Raw genomic sequence first — 16,979 nt, forward strand, 5'->3', positions numbered from 1 at the left:
AAGAAAAAGGAGTAATATGGGCTAAAAAGCTAAATAGAAAAAAATATAGTTGTTAAAACCAGTTCAAACTGATTGGTTAGACTGAAAAATCGATAAACTGGTTCGGTCTAAGTGCTTTTCATTATATTTATCATTTTTTTAATATATAATATATATAAATTAAATTATATTTTTAAAATTTATATTTATAACTATAATTTAAAATATTCAAACTTATCACCCATCCGTTAAACCAATAAATTAGTAAACTAGTAATCGACTGATTCGATCACCAATTTTATTTTAACAGCTATGGAAAAAAGAGACTTGCTTTTTTTATTTTTGGACTAAAACAGTTTCTTTTTTGAAGAAAAATTATGATCGAATCGGACAAAACAAAGTATGTTCACAATGATTTACAATACAATAAAGTCCTTGTTTATAGTTGTTAACTCTTGACTAACTATTAATGACTCCCTAATAAGAAACCTATTACTAATGGGCTAATTGGATCTGGGAGTGTGTTAGTTATTCTTGTCGAAGGAATGAAAACACAAACCGTTCTAAAAATGTTGTCATGACGTGTTTAAAAACTTTTTTAATATATCTATCTTTGATAACTTTTGCTCCAAAAAATTATTAAAAATAAATCATGAATATTTTATAATATCAAATTTTTTTTTCCTCTATCATCACACATTTTAAAGGTACATTATATTTAAAAATAAAAATATAAAAAATCAACTTTTAGTCGGTCAATATTAACTAATTTTAGAGTTTCAGTTTAAATTTAAAATTTATAATTTTTTTTATAACTCAAATGGTATAGTCTCCTCATACTCATCTAAGAGATCGCGAGTTCGAGTCTTCCTATCTTCAATAAAAGAAAAAAAAAATTTATAGTTTGTGATCTAAAATTTAATATAAATAAAAAATTAAAAAGAAACAAATTAGTTCTTACACTTCTTAGCGTTTGTTTCCATCTATTCTACTTTTCATAGAATGAAGATCTTGATTATTTTCATTCTTATTATTATTATTATTCTTTTTCATTTGAATAGCTATCTATTGGTTCTATATATTCTACTTTCAACTCTCTCCGCACTTTATTGAATCTTAATCCAAATATTTGTCAAGTCTTTGCTGTGCTGTTTTGAATTATATTTTGGATCTTTTTTGGGGGTAACATATCCAAATAGTTTAAGAAACGTTCATTTCTTATCTCTTTAATCAGAAAATATCAAACCATTGCTATCTCAATTTTCCAGTTAAGTCCTTATTAGATGTTAATAATAGAAAGTGACCGTACACAATTAACGCCAAATTGTTCATGTACTTATTTCCCAATTTTCTACTAAGATGAGTTCAATGAAAATCCAAGTCAACCAATGTGACAAAAATGGGGTCCCTATGAACTGAGTCAATATTATGCATTTAATAATGAATTATTCATTATGCACCAAGTTTAAATTAAACTTTGAATCATTTTGTTCCTTGACTAAATTTTTAGGATAACACAAAATTATATTCTTCTTTCTTTTTCTATAAATAAATTTGTACAAATTATAATATATTTTTTGTTCAATAATATAAATGAAAATTGGTGGTCTCTTTCATACTCTGAAATTTAAAAAATAAAAAATAATATATTTAATTAAATTGTATGGACGAATTAAATTAAATCTCCATAAGTAATATAATATTATAAAGTTCTTGTGATATGTTTATTTTGACTTAAACTAGTGGACACATGCATGAGGCCAAAAGATTCATGGATAAACAATATAAAGTATTTAGTTAATAAAACTTGTCTCTCTCATCATTCTGTCACATATCAAACTAACCCTAAAAAGAAGTCACCAAAAACTAACCCTAAAAAGAAGGAAACCTTTTTGCTGAACTTTTATTTCTATTAGTCAAAAAATTTAAGCAGAAATATAATGAGGACGTAACCTTTTCATTTGTCCAATTTGTACATGTCCATGCACGCGTCTTTTTATTTGTTTCTATACTTTCTATGTTCTTTAATTTTTGTAAAGTTATATATGCATGCAGAAGACCTTCGACCATTCAAGCTCTTGATTGAATTGGAAGGTCTTCTTCTTCTTCTTAAGCAGCTAAAACACGGTAAATCATTTTTTGTTAATAAAGTATATATTTAACCCTTCTTAATCTGCAAAGTTAATATATTTCATTTCCTTCTTAATACAACAAGAAAATATATTGAGAGTGCTTTTCTATAAGTTACAGCAGATAGCGGCAGTTGATGTAAAACCGCCGTTATATGAAGTGGATTTGGTATTATTTATTATGATAAAAGTTCATATGTAATTATTTTTATATGAAGTTGATAATTAAGAACGGTAAAATGATAATTTAGTCAAATTTATCAAATTATCTAACAATTTTAAATACCAACTTCAGAAAGACAATTATATGTAAGTTTTTACCATTTAATATTTTTTGCTGTGACAACCATCGTTAAACGGGATTTATTTAATGGCATTTATCAGAAATCTTCGCCAATAAACCACCTCTATTTATCGGAATTGGTGTAGTATTATTGTAGGATGACTTGTCTGTTTTATATGTTCATTTCAAATCGATCATTCATTATTACTATAAAATAAAGAGAAAATTTCACTTTCCTCTCCTGTGAGATGCTAAAATGACACTGCCCTTTCCTCTATTTATAAAATGTATATTTTTCTTTCTTATAACTTTTAAAAAATCTTTTTTTAATCTATTTTAAATTTTTTGCGTTAACTAATGTTAACCTTATCCATTTTTTTAAAAAAATTATTTTTTATAAAAATACTCTTTAACAAAAATTTTATTTTTTTGTCACTTAAATTTTACTTACCAAAATACCTTTTAATAAATTATTTTTTTATTGATTAAATTGTATTTTATCAAAATATTTTTAAAAAAATTTAATAATTAAATTATTTATTTCTATGATACCCTTCAATAATTTTTTAATTATTAAATTATGATTTTACCAAATTTTTTGTTAACATTTTTTATATTTTACTATTAATTTTTTGATATTAATATATATTATTTTAATATTAAAAAAAATCTTAGTAAAATTATTTTTTAATATTAATATCAATATATATTAATTGTTATACATATTAATCATGGTAAGATTTTTTTATTTAATATTAAAATAATATACAATGATATCAAAAAATTAATAATAAAATATTAAAAAATGTTAACAAAATTTTGATAAAATTATAATTTAATAATTAAAAAATTATGGAAGAATATATTAAAAAAATAATTTAATTATTAAATTTTTTAAAAAATATTTTGATAAAAATACAATTTAATCAATAAAAAAAGAATTTATTAAAGAGTATTTTGGTAAGCAAAATTTAATGACAAAAAAAAAAATTTTTGCTAAAGGGTATTTTTGTAAAAAAAATATTTTTCTTGAAAAATGGATAAAGTTAATATTAGTTAACCCAAAAAATTTAATATAAATTAAAAATGAGATTTTCTAAAAGTTATAAAGGAGAAAATTGTACATTTTATAAATAGAGGGAAGAGGAGTGTCATTTTAGTATCTTACAGGAGAGAGAAGTGAAATATTCTTTAAAATAAATGACTTATTGACTATATAATTTTTTTTCTTAACTATTTATTTAATTTTTTGGGGGGAAAAAAAGAAAAAAGAAAATACTTCTAGAACTATGTAGAATATCAATTTCTTGGCTATGAAAGGTTCAATTTTCTTGGTTGCTCGTGCGTTCTAGCTAACCACTTGTATGGTTTTAGTAAATGTTCATTATTGAATTAGAGTTATGTCCTAATCCTTGTACTAAATAATAAGTTCAATTTTCTTGTGTATAAGTTAATTACGAGTTACCTAATAAATTCTTATCTACCATAAAAATGATGATCAATTATATTGTTTCACACTATATCTTTTAATATTATTATTATTATTATATTAATTATGTGTTTATCTGTATCTCACTAGTCACTATATTTGCATGTGAAAATGAAATCATATTGATCATTCTTTATGACATTTTATTTAATGACTTAGGAATACATCGCTGTTGGATAGTGTTATTAACTACATATACTAAAGTGTTTCTTTAATAATAATGGGCTATAAGCACAGAGTCAATAAATGCATTATATATGTATAGTTTAATATAAGTTTATAACAATGTCATTGACTCCTTTCCCACCATTTCTTATAGATCAGTATACTTGAAACTTTGATAGGTTATTTTTTTTATTTATCTATGAAAATTAAAAAAAATCAATGTTAGGTAACTAATTTTTTCAACTAATAATAGTTAATTTTTTATATTTTATTTATTTAAAATTTAAAATTTTAAATTATAAATTTTTAACTTTAAATTTTAAATTATAAATTTAAATATTAAAATTGACTAAGATTAACTAACTAAAAGTTAGTTTTTTATATTTTCTGAATTGAAAAAGGAACGACTTCACAAAAATATTCATTCATAAATGTAATTTATTAGCATGCATTAATATATTATATAAAAGTGATAAAACATTTGGATTTACACTAATTAAAGTAAATTAAGATTTTGTTTTCTCTCTTCTTTTTTAACTCCACGTTATTTTTATTTTGTAAACAAAAAATACAAAATTTATATAAGATTTTGGTTTCTGATTTTCTAAATATATATAGATAAATAAGCTATACTAGTTACTACAAGCTATAACTGTAACTAGCTTTGAACTTATCACTTTTTTGTATATATAGTTTCAAAACCTAAAAATATTTAGATTTGTCTCTATTTTTATTTGTTAATTTTTTTTAATTGAATATATCATACTTGGAGAGGTTTTAATTAGTTCAACACAGTGAACATATATATGTATTTTTTTTAGATTTAAATATAATCTTTTTAATATCTATAATAAGTATTTTATGACTATTCTATAAGTGAAAGGCTTCTTCTATAAAAAATAAAAATAAAAATAAAAATAAAAACTAGCTTTGTATTTGAAATTTGGCTATACATGCATTTTGAATCGGTAGTACCAAAATTAATACATGTCCCCATCAAGCACTCTAGTCATTATCAGTTAACAGAAGTTAAAAGAGACACATAAAGAGTGGCTAATTCATAGAGAAGACTTGAAGAGAGAAAAAATTAAAAAAAGAACAAAAAAACTAGTCTCATCAACTTTGCTATATAACTGGTTGAGGTGGTGAGTGGATTATATTGCAAATTGCAATGAAAGATGGATAACAAATTGAAGTTACCATTATTGGTGCTTTTGCTCAATTGTTTCTTGTTTCTGGCACTTTCACAAACAGCTTCCAATGATGATGGTAAATTCTTTTGATCTATATATATATGATTCAAGTATGTTCTTAACTTTGATTATCTTTATATATATTAAAATCTTAAGGTATTTATTTCAATGAAACAAGTTTAACTTTTCAATGCAAATTATATTATTGTATGTTGCAGTTGAGGCCTTAAATTCTCTAAAGGATTCTTTGCAAATCAATATTCCCAGTTGGGTTGGTTCAGATCCTTGTAGTGGTTCTTGGGAAGGAATCACATGCAAGAACTCACGTGTTGTTTCCATGTAGGTTCTCTTCTGAGTATGCTTAATTATACAGTAGAAATTTATATGCAGTTAAATTCATGTGAAGGTGAAATTAATAGTTGAGAGTTGTTAGATGACAATTTAGTTAAATTTGTCAAATTATTTAACGATTCTTAACTATCATATTTATATGAAGTTAGCTGCACTTGAGTTTTTACCTAATTTTATATATTAAAGTCTAAATTTTCATTTAAATTGTGTATTTTTTTCATTAAGTTATTCATTATTATTATTATTATTATTTTTTAATTTATAACATGCTTGTAAATATTTCAGATCATTACCAAACACGGGCTTAAAAGGCCAACTTTCTCAAAATATTGGATCATTCTCTGAATTAGATACTCTGTAAGTTTTCTATTTTGCATATTAAATTTATTTAATTTTTTTTTTGTTTTTAATGTATATAAAATAAAAAATGAAACTTTTTTTTTGGGTAGGGATCTGTCTTACAATAAGGACTTAACCGGACCACTTCCAGCAGAAATTGGAAACTTGAAGAAGCTAACAAAATTGTAAGGCTCTTATTAGTTAGTTGTTAATCTTGATAATTAAGTTAATTAAATTGTGTTCTTATAATTATCCTAACAAAAAGAAAAGTGACTTTAATTTCTCTTGAATCCTTTTGCAGAAGTCTTGTGGGTTGTGGTTTTAATGGTCAAATTCCTGATCAAATCGGATCTCTTCCTCAGCTGGTTTTCTTGTAAGAACTTTTCAATTTTAATCTATATTTTAATTTTTATCTGTGATTTTGTTAAGGAGAAGACATATATTGTGTAAATTTCTTATATCTGTTTCATTTTATTTTTAAATAACATTTAAGCAATTTATTGAAGTAAAAATTTGGTTCAATTGAAAAATTATGCTATTTGCCCTTGCAAAATTAAACAAAATCTGCCGTATTATTATGTGAAAGTTTTTTTTTTAAACAATAATATTAAATAGGTTGTTACAAGAATTTGTTTATATTTTTTTTTCAATATAGGGTTTCATTAAAAACTTTTAAATTCTAGAAACCTAGTTAAAAATTGAGTTAACACTTTTAATACATAATACTTTTTTTCAAAATATTGATATTCTTAAAATATTTAAAATTAATATATTTTGATGTGAATGCAATCATGATTGATAAAATGAATTATCTCATCATTTTTAATTTGATAATGAAACTCTCTTTTCATTTCTAATTATAAAACGTTAAAGTGCTGCTAAATTTAACTATAAATAAATTAAATTAATTTTATATTCACAAAAATTAATTTTTATATGACAAAAGTACCAAAGGTTAATTTTATTCATATATAGATTATTAATATTCCAATTTTTTAGGTAGAAATAACATTTTTTCATCTTTTATGAATATAAAAATAATTTTATTTATTTATGAATAGATTTACCAATATTCTGAATTTTCGTAAATAAAACTGATAATTTATTCCTCCTACATATTTTCTTTCTATTGCATTTATAGATGAATATGTTGAGAAATTATATAGAAAATGTTACCTACAATTGATCTATTAAGTTAGTAAAAAAAAGTTTATTTATTCTATTCGTCCTTATAATTTCGTAAAATTTTCAATTAAGTTCTTATACTTTTTTTCTTTTTAATTAAGTCTCTGCACTAAATTTTTTTCTTCAATTAAGTCCTTCTAAATAATAATTTGCTTAATTTTATAGGAACCCAACTAAAAAATAATAATTGATATAGGGACCTAAATAAAAGGAAAAAAAGTGTCGGGATCTAATTAAAAAAAAATTGGTGCAAGGACTCAATTAAAAAAAAAAAAGTATAAGGATCTAATTGAAAATTTCGCAAAACTATAGCACGAACAGAATAATTAAACAAAAAAAATGAATGAATATAATAGTCATTGAATAAAGTTTGAATACTAAGAAGTACATGCAAGTAGATAGTAATGATGATGATAATCTTAGTTTAGAGGCACACTTTGTAATTGCAGGTCCTTAAACTCCAACAATTTTAGTGGAAGAATTCCGTCTTCAATTGGGAATCTAGCAAACCTAAATTGGCTTGATTTAACAGAAAATGAAATTGGAGGAGAAATCCCAGTATCCCCTGGTCTTGATACACTCCTCAAAGCACAGCACTTGTAAGTTGTTGTGACTCACTTCTCTTGTGCCAATTTTCTCTCTTGACTAACCATATTTTTCTGCAGCCATCTTGGGAAGAATAAGTTTTCAGGAGAAGTTCCTTCTCAACTTTTTAGCTCAGGAATGGCTCTCCTGCATCTGTAAGACTTGCACTTCTTCTACACTACTTGTCTATCATTCAACCAGCACAAATACTAAATTGTCTTTAACAAATAAATTTTGCTAGTTCATGTGTATAAATTCTAAAAAAATGTGGGTGCAAACTGTATGGATTTATTGTGCAAAACTCTGGTAAATATATGTGCAAACTATATGCTTATTGTGTGCAAAACGTATGTAAATATGTGTGTAAATTATTGCTGGCAGAAAATAATAATATTTGTTGGTCATGTAGGATTGCTCAATTTAAAAAAGTAAAAGAAACTAAAACAAATTTAGGGTTTAGAATTTAAAATTAAGAAATGTTAGGGAACTAACACTTTTTATTAATATTAGTCAATACATTGGGCCAACACTTTATTTTTATACTATTAAAATTTCGGATAAAGGAGAGTCTTGGAGCAACGGTTGATGAGTTGTCTCCGTGTGAGCTCAAGGTCACAGATTCAAGCCTTGGCGAGGGGCCAGCAGCGAGTTGGCAAAACTGGTGGTTGTTGCCTGTTGGCTGGTGGTGAGGGGTGAAGTTGCGGTGTTCGAAAAAGAAGTGAGAAGAAAATGATAATTTCAAAAAATGGTGAATGAGTAGGTTTGTTTGGGGCCTAATAATTAGTTATTGGCTAAAGTTGGCTAATTTTTTATTGGCTCCCTAATGGACTTGCTCTTAAAAATTTGGTACATTTTTATATCAGTGTAATCGAATATAATATTGTATCAGATTTTCAAATGATGAAATGGAGGGAATCATATTTGTCATAACAATACTAACCAAACAAAACCAAACTTCCTAACTAGAGAAACAAAATCACAATACAGCATTTGTTTGTTGTCTTGGCATTCAAAGTGGCAAGTTTTAACAGCATACCTATTGATCAAACTGAATGAATTCCTTCATGTTTTCACTCCCAGGCTTCTTGATAACAATCAGCTAACCGGCGAGATTCCGGATACAATTGGACTTGTTCAGAATCTAACTTTGATGTGAGTGACTATATACATCAAATCTTCAAAAAAATTCATTTAATTTGGTATAATTTGCTCATATTTTTTGTCTCGTGGATACAGACGCTTTGAAAACAATACATTAAGCGGATTGGTGCCTCAGAGCCTCAACAACCTTACCAATGTTGCAGACCTGTAAGCACTCATAGTTTTTGGTATCTCTCTTGGAAATTCAGTATTTCCACGACAAGATTTTATTTTATTTTATTTTATGCTTTTCAGAATATTGTGCAACAATAAGCTGGAAGGTCCCCTGCCAAATCTTACTGGAATGAGCTCCCTGAAATACTTGTAAGTAGACAAGCATTTGATTTTAGATAACTGCATTATTATTGATCATGATAGTTTAGGTAAGTTAGTTTTAGTTTTAGGCCCGTAATATTTTATATGTACTCAAATTGATTCTTAACATATCAACATTGTTTTGGGATGAATTGAATGTTTCTTGTGATGTAATACAATGGTGAAATTCTCTAAAATCTATGTTGAAGGGATTTGAGCAGCAATGCCTTTGATAGCACAGATTTTCCACAATGGCTTTTGACTATGAAGAATTTAACAACATTGTAAGTCTTTCTTTTTGTTACTTATTTCACTCTTCTGTATCAATGTGCTTTTTTCAACACTTCAATTCCTCTGTTTTATGACAGACGGATGCAGGAGGCGAATCTGTCTGGCCAAATACCTGCTGGTTTCTTTAGCCTTCCCTCTTTGCAATATGTGTGAGTTTCACTTTCAGAAATAAAAGAAATCTATCATTATCACTTCTATAATCAATATATTATACTAATGTTGTTACTTTTGCTTTGTTGATAGGGTGCTAAGTGAGAATCAACTTAATGGAACACTGAATCTTGGCCCCAACTATAGCAAAAAGTTGCAACTTATTGACTTGCACTCGAACTCAATTGGGGAGTTTACGCAGCAAAATCAACCACCTAGTTTCACCATAGTGTAAGCTAATAAAGCAACCAACAAATTATAAGTCATGCAATAGAATCACATTTGACTATTGAGTATTAACTTCATTTTAATATGCAGGCTTGAAAGTAATCCAATTTGTTATGAAACTGGAACAACTGAAACTTTCTGCAAACGTTTACAAATCTCAGATGGAAATCCACAAAACAAATGTCCAGCTTCTGGTTGCAGCTCTGATAAGAGTCTCAGTCCCATGTGCCACTGTGCCTATCCATACACTGGTACTGTAACTTACAGAGCACCTTCCCTTTATGACTGGGGAAACAGCACTTCAATAGAGGCAGATATCAAGCAGGCTCTTCAATCCGGTGGTCTACCTGTGGAATCAGTAGTTTCAAGCACTCGAGATTCCAATCCATTTGAGTGTTTTGATTTTATTATCAAAATCTTCCCATTAAACAAGGATAGTTTCAGCCCGAGTGAAATTTATCAGATGAGTCTTGTGCTTCTTAACCTCAGTGCTTATAGACCATATGATTTTTACCCTGCCAAAATCGGTAACTTACTATCCTTCGAATCGAATTGTTTTTCATTGACTAGTGTAGAGGAATCATCAACTCTTGTTATGTTTTGGACTTAACTTATTTTCTGTATTTCTTTGTCATGATCAAGAGCCTAAGCAGTTGAGTAACTCATCAAACACTGCATTGTTGATTGGAGTGGCAGTTGGTGGTTCTTTTGTCCTTGTGCTATTACTACTTGCAGGTGTTTATGCTTTCCGCCAGAAGCTAAGAGCAGAAAGGGCGATTTCTCGAAACAATCCCTTTGGTAGTTTTTAATGATGAATGTCTTTTTGTGTCTTCTTATTAGTGTCTTAACAATCAAACATACTACATGTATTCATGAGCATTTATGTTAACGGTACTATTGGTTTCGCGAAATGCAGGAAACTGGGATCCAAGTAAAAGCAACTGTGGCACCCCTGAGTTAAAGGCAGTAAAGCAGTTCTCTTTTAAAGAACTTAAGAAATGCACAAACAACTTTTCACCAGCTAATGATGTTGGATCTGGGGGTTATGGAAAGGTCTTGATTGTTTCTTATTTGATTCAGATATGTCTTAAATTGAACAATTTGTTACCAAGTGTTTCATTTCATACTTATTTCTTTGTTAATAAAATGTAACATTTACTGATAGATATTCTTGTGTGTGTATAAAGGTTTATAAGGGAACTCTTCCCTCTGGACAACTGATAGCCATAAAACGAGCTCAAAAGGAATCGAAGCAGGGCGGGTTAGAATTCAAAGCCGAGATTGAACTCCTTTCAAGGGTTCACCACAAGAATGTGGTAAGCCTAGTTGGATTCTGCTTTGAAGAAGGGGAACAGATGCTGGTTTATGAGTTTGTTCCAAATGGAACCTTGAAGGATACTATCACAGGTTCTTTTACACATCAAGCTTGATACTTACTTGAGATATTAGTTTTGTAATTTTATAACATGCATGTGATGTGATGTGATCTATGCAGGGAAATCAGGCATTAGATTTGGGTGGCATAGAAGGATCAAAGTAGCCCTTGGAGCTGCAAGCGGTTTGGCTTATCTTCATGAACACGCCGATCCTCCAATCATACACAGGGACATCAAATCAAACAACATTTTGCTGGATGAGAAGCTTGATGCAAAAGTTGCTGATTTTGGCCTATCCAAACCAATATTAGATTATGACAAAGATCATGTCACCACTCAAGTTAAAGGAACAATGGTTAGTTTCTCATGATTGATTCTATAGTGCTATAGTTCCTCAAACTTGTAGCACAAGGTAATATAATTTTCATTCTAATTTTAGGGATACTTGGATCCAGAATACTACATAAGTCAGCAGGTGACTGAGAAGAGTGATGTGTATAGTTTTGGAGTACTGATGCTAGAGCTCATAACCGGACGAAAGCCGATAGATCGAGGCAAATACATTGTAAAAGTGGTCAGGAATTCAATTGACAAGACTAAGGACATGTATGGCCTGCATGAACTCATCGACCGAGCCATCAGAGATGGCTCGGCCCTGAATGGTTTTGAGAAGTTTGTTGATCTTGCAATGATGTGTCTTGAAGAATCAGGAGCTGACAGGCCTCCAATGAGTGATGTAGTGAAAGAGATTGAAATCATATTGCACTCAATTGGTTTGGACCCTGCTGCTGATCAATCTGAACCATCAACTTCTTCAAGTTTTCAACATAATGAGGTAAGCTTAGAGAGTTCCCATCAACCTTACAGCAGTGAATCCTTGTATTCAAGCTCCGAATATATACAAAAACACCATGAGCATGAGCCTAGATAAGTCTTCTAAGATCCAAGGTAAGAGAAAAGTAGAACAACTTTTGGATAAGGAGTTTGTAAATGTTAGCTGAAGGGTGAAACATCATCAACATTTTAATTCTCTTTTTCATTTTCTTCCTGTATATATATTTCTATAATTATGAATTATATTGGTGTTGTTAAGAACATACACAAGTACAAACTATTATTATTCTAGGACTTTTTATTAAATAAATATAATATATACAAATATGAGAATATTTATACGTTTATATATGTAAATATGATTTTTAATGATAATGAATGGATAACTAAAACATAGAAGGTGTTTGGAGTAAGTTTGAATTGATTTAAAAGATAAAATCGATATAAGTTGTATTTATTTAGATTGTATTGATTTGATTTTATTTTATTTTATTTTTTAAATAATTACATTTTATATTATATAAATTTGAATTTATTTTTCAATTTAATTAGATTTAAATTATCGTAATTTGGATTAGATTGATTTATTGGATTCTACAAAAAAATTTAACTTCTTACAACTTCTGAATTAAAAAAAAAGATAATAAAGTGGTTCCAACGTAATTTTGAATTTAAGATATGTCAAATTTAACTAATTATATTTCAAGAGAAATTTAGATTGTGTTGATTTAGATGCTATGGATTTGATTTATAAATAATTGTAATTTATACTGTATTAATTTAAATTTATTTTTTAATTTAATCAGATTTAAATTATTCTGATTTGGATTAGATTGATTTATTCAATTTTAGAAAAAAAAATTACCATTTAAAACTTTTGAATTAAAAAAAAAAGATAATAATAAGGTTGTTAAAGTTATCACACCAATGTAATTTTAAATTTAGAGCATCTCAAATTTAACAAACAATATTTTAGGAGAAACTTATCATAATTTATTAGGTTTTATTCATAAAAATCTTAATCAGCTAACCATGAAAATAATAAAATATCATGCTTGAATAATTGAATGTTTATACAACAGCAATTGGCCTGATATGATATCTATGTTGGAGAGGCTATGCCAAGGAGTTGTTTTCAGAAAATTATTGTAAATAAAATATAAAGAATTAATAATAAAAACAGTATTATATAATACAATATAAAATAAATGAGCGGGTTGGAAATTAAATATAAAAGCTAATCTAAGCTAATTCATTATTCACGCCATTTGTTAATAATATGATGAGATCAATCCAATTTAAACTTTTGCAAATATACAAGTTATCTATTATAAAAGCACACACATTAAAATATCATTAATTTAATTAAAATATATCTTTTTTTTGGGTAAAAATTAAAACATATCTTTATATTAAAAAAGTTCTTCCTAAAGTGATTTTTCTGTAATTTTGTTTTTGGCGTTTGCCCAGTTGTTTAAACTTTAAACAAAAAAGATTGAAAAAATGAAATAAAAATATTGTTAAAAAAACTTAAATTTGAGCCCAAATATTATAATAAAAAATATAAAATAGCACCTCATACAAAAATAATAAATAAATTGGGGATTAGAGCAATTATCTTTTGATAGCAAATTAAATTTAAGAAGTGAGTATTTAAAATAATAAAAAAAAACTCAGACAAAAAAATCAAATTTAACTTCCACAAAAATCGAATTATATAATTTAAAGTTTAAATTATTTAAGATAAACATATCTTAAGATTTAAAAATATCTATTCACTTAAAAGTAGTTATAGTTAACCGTACTACTAACACTATAAATAGTAAATCACAATGATATAAATCATATAGTAAACATCAATAGAAATTATTCAGAATCTTCTCTTTTATTTTTGTTTTACAATGGGTGTGAATCAGTGTGTGAAAGTAGCTCTTTTTTTAGGTCTCTTAATATTATTTTGCTCTTCTTTTTCTTCATCAGAAGATGTGAAGCTTAAAGTGAAAGGAGTCACAAACATTGCTACAACTGATGAGAATTTCATATGTGCAACATTGGATTGGTGGCCATCTAATAAATGTGACTATAACCAATGTCCATGGGGAAAAGCTGGAATTCTCAACTTGGTATTTTATTTATTTATTTTGTTTGATATTATTGTCCTATATTACTAATCAGAATATTGTATGCATTTTTAAATTTCATAATGATAATTAATTATTATTTTTGCAACCTTTTTGCAGGACTTGAATAATACGATACTCTCAAATGCAATCAAAGGTAAGCCATATTTTTTCTAATTTAAAAATAAATAATGGAGTATTCCACATTATTATCTATCATTGAAAGGTTCATCTAATTTAATTGCTTTTAAAATTGTTGCAGCATTCAATCCTTTGAGGATTAGATTAGGAGGTTCATTACAAGATCAAATTATTTACCAATTTGGAAAGCAAAAGGACTGTCCAACTATGAGAAAAAAAGATAACGGCTTGTTTGGATTTAGTGTTGGATGCCTTCCCAAAAAGAGATGGGATGAAGTGAATCACTTTTTCAACAAAACTGGGTAATTAATTAATAAATATATATTATTTTAATTTTTCAATATTATTATAATTACTTCACAAACATTCAATCTTATCTTATCTTATCTTATTTACTTTAAATTTTGCAGTGTCAAATTTACATTTGGCTTAAATGCACTTATTGGCAAAAAAAATTCCAAGGAAGACCAATTAAACTGGAAAGGAGATTGGAATCCAAACAATGCCATAAGCCTCATAAAGTACACTGTCTCAAAAGGATACAATATAGATTCATATGAATTTGGTACCAAATTAAATTAAAACCCTTTTAATTTTTATAATTAACTAATTTAATTTTTATCAATAATTTTTTTATAAATTTAACATTTTGTGCTAATTAATGATATAGGAAACGAGCTATGTTCTGAAGGAGTATCAGCAAGAATAGACAGTGTTCAATATGCAAAAGACATCACAAAACTAAGGCACATAGTTAACTCATTATACTCAAATGCCACAACAAGACCAAAGGTGTTGGGTCCAGCTGGATTTTATGGTAAAGAATGGTTTGATAGCTTCTTGCAACATGTTGGACCTGGTGTCATTGATGGAGTTACACATCACATTTATAACCTTGGTGCTGGTATGTATAATAATTCAGAATATTTTTTTGTCATATTTTTATTTTTAATATTTGATTAATAATGGTATTTTTTTTTAATTATGATATCTTGTGATATTTTTTTCAAAATCTAGAATGATTTAATTTAGGAAGTAGAAATCGAACTATCCAATTTGTGTATTTGGATCCTCCGATTTGTGTTTAAAAAATTAAAAAGAATTTGGAATACACAAATTGGACAGTCCGATTTGTGTACTCTAAATCTTTTTAATTTTCCCTCTGATTTGTATATCCCAATTTTTTTTTAATTTCATAACCACAAATTCGAAGGATCCAATTATGTACCTCCCATAATTTTAAAAACACCAATATTAAAGTATATTACTCATTTTACTTCCATATCTAAATTTTTTATCCATTTTTTGTTGCTTAGTTAATTTTTTTAATTCTAAGAATATAATTGTATTATAAAATTATATTATATAGGTGTTGATAGGGATCTTATTAGCAAGGTTCAAGACCCATATTTCTTAAGCAAAATTGCACAAACTTTCAAGGATGTTTCAACGGCGGTGAAGGAATTCACACCATGGGCTGGAGCATGGGTTGGAGAATCTGGTGGAGCTTATAATAGTGGAGGCAAAGATGTATCACATACTTTTGTTAATGGCTTTTGGTAATTTTTTTTTAATTAAATTTCAGCTTTCTAATTCTTTTATATATTTTTTAATAATTTTTTTAATTAATAATAACTATAGGTATTTGGACCAATTGGGTATGACATCAACCTTCAACCACAAAGTTTATTGTAGACAAACTTTGATTGGAGGAAACTATGCTTTGCTAAATACAACATCATTCATTCCTAATCCAGATTATTATGGGTATGTCATATATATTTATTCATATTCATAAAAGTAGTTAAATTAAATGCCATTTTTGAATGAATAACAACTTTATTTTCTTTAAACAGAGCACTTTTGTGGCATCGGCTTATGGGAACCAATGTACTTTCTATTTCTCATGATAGTTCACCATATCTACGTACATATGCTCATTGTTCTAAAGAAGGAGTAAGCTAATAATTTGATTTATATATTTTAGAAGTTTTTTTTTCAATTTTAAAATAACTTTTTAAAAGTTATAACATATTATCGATCTAATTATTGTCATAGAGCGGAATCACATTGCTACTAATAAACATGGAGAATTCGACATCTTTCGATGTGTCCCTTGTGAATGACATGAATCTTTATCCGGAGGAGTTGGCATCAGAAGGAATAAGCAAAGGGAATTTGATGGATTCATTGAAAAGGAAAGAGTACCACTTGACACCTAAAGATGGAAACATTCAAAGTGATGTTGTGCTTTTGAATGGAACTCCATTGGAACTCACCAAGTCAAAGGAAATTCCAGAGCTTAAGCCAAAGATTGTTGATGTTTCTTCTTCTTCTCCAATCAAAGTTGCACCTCATTCAATAGTTTTTGTGCAAATCAATAATTTCAACGCACCTGCATGTGCACCTCCTACAAAATAGATTACTAGAGTTCTCTATTGTTTCTTTTTTATTTTTCTTATATAATTTAGATAGAGTTATTAAGACTTATAGAGCATATGCATATATATGTATTTTGCTGGAAATAGTTTATGATTAAATTTTCTTTTTAATTTCTTTTATTTTCAATTAGTTATATACTTTTAGAGGATCCAAATCCCATTTTTTATTATTGATAACTTCAAGGATACGCATATTATTTACATGATTATAAACTAACTGATTAATTGTCACTATATATTAATAT

At 27.2% G+C, this 16,979-nt stretch overlaps 2 protein-coding genes across 2 annotated transcripts; both read left to right on the plus strand.

Moving 5' to 3' along the window:
* Positions 1-5,100: 5,100 nt before the first annotated feature.
* Positions 5,101-12,323, plus strand: LOC130972969 (leucine-rich repeat receptor protein kinase HPCA1-like). Its single transcript, XM_057897318.1, has 19 exons — positions 5,101-5,314; positions 5,457-5,577; positions 5,875-5,946; positions 6,039-6,113; positions 6,230-6,301; positions 7,563-7,712; positions 7,779-7,853; positions 8,779-8,850; positions 8,935-9,006; positions 9,094-9,162; positions 9,363-9,437; positions 9,522-9,593; positions 9,688-9,825; positions 9,913-10,349; positions 10,465-10,620; positions 10,739-10,875; positions 11,010-11,229; positions 11,318-11,553; positions 11,638-12,323. Exons 1-19 carry the CDS (start codon positions 5,224-5,226, stop codon positions 12,127-12,129), a joined length of 2,832 nt encoding a protein of 943 aa, XP_057753301.1. The 5' UTR covers positions 5,101-5,223; the 3' UTR covers positions 12,130-12,323.
* A 1,610-nt stretch (positions 12,324-13,933) lies between these two features.
* On the plus strand, positions 13,934-16,774 carry LOC130974554 (heparanase-like protein 2). Its single transcript, XM_057899426.1, has 9 exons — positions 13,934-14,155; positions 14,273-14,309; positions 14,415-14,595; positions 14,704-14,858; positions 14,964-15,197; positions 15,663-15,852; positions 15,935-16,060; positions 16,150-16,249; positions 16,352-16,774. The coding sequence occupies exons 1-9, from the start codon at positions 13,934-13,936 to the stop codon at positions 16,712-16,714; spliced, it is 1,608 nt and encodes a 535-aa protein (XP_057755409.1). The 3' UTR covers positions 16,715-16,774.
* Positions 16,775-16,979: the final 205 nt, after the last annotated feature.

The sequence above is a fragment of the Arachis stenosperma genome, chromosome 4 (genome assembly GCF_014773155.1).
Source record: "Arachis stenosperma cultivar V10309 chromosome 4, arast.V10309.gnm1.PFL2, whole genome shotgun sequence".
Lineage (NCBI taxonomy): Eukaryota > Viridiplantae > Streptophyta > Magnoliopsida > Fabales > Fabaceae > Arachis > Arachis stenosperma.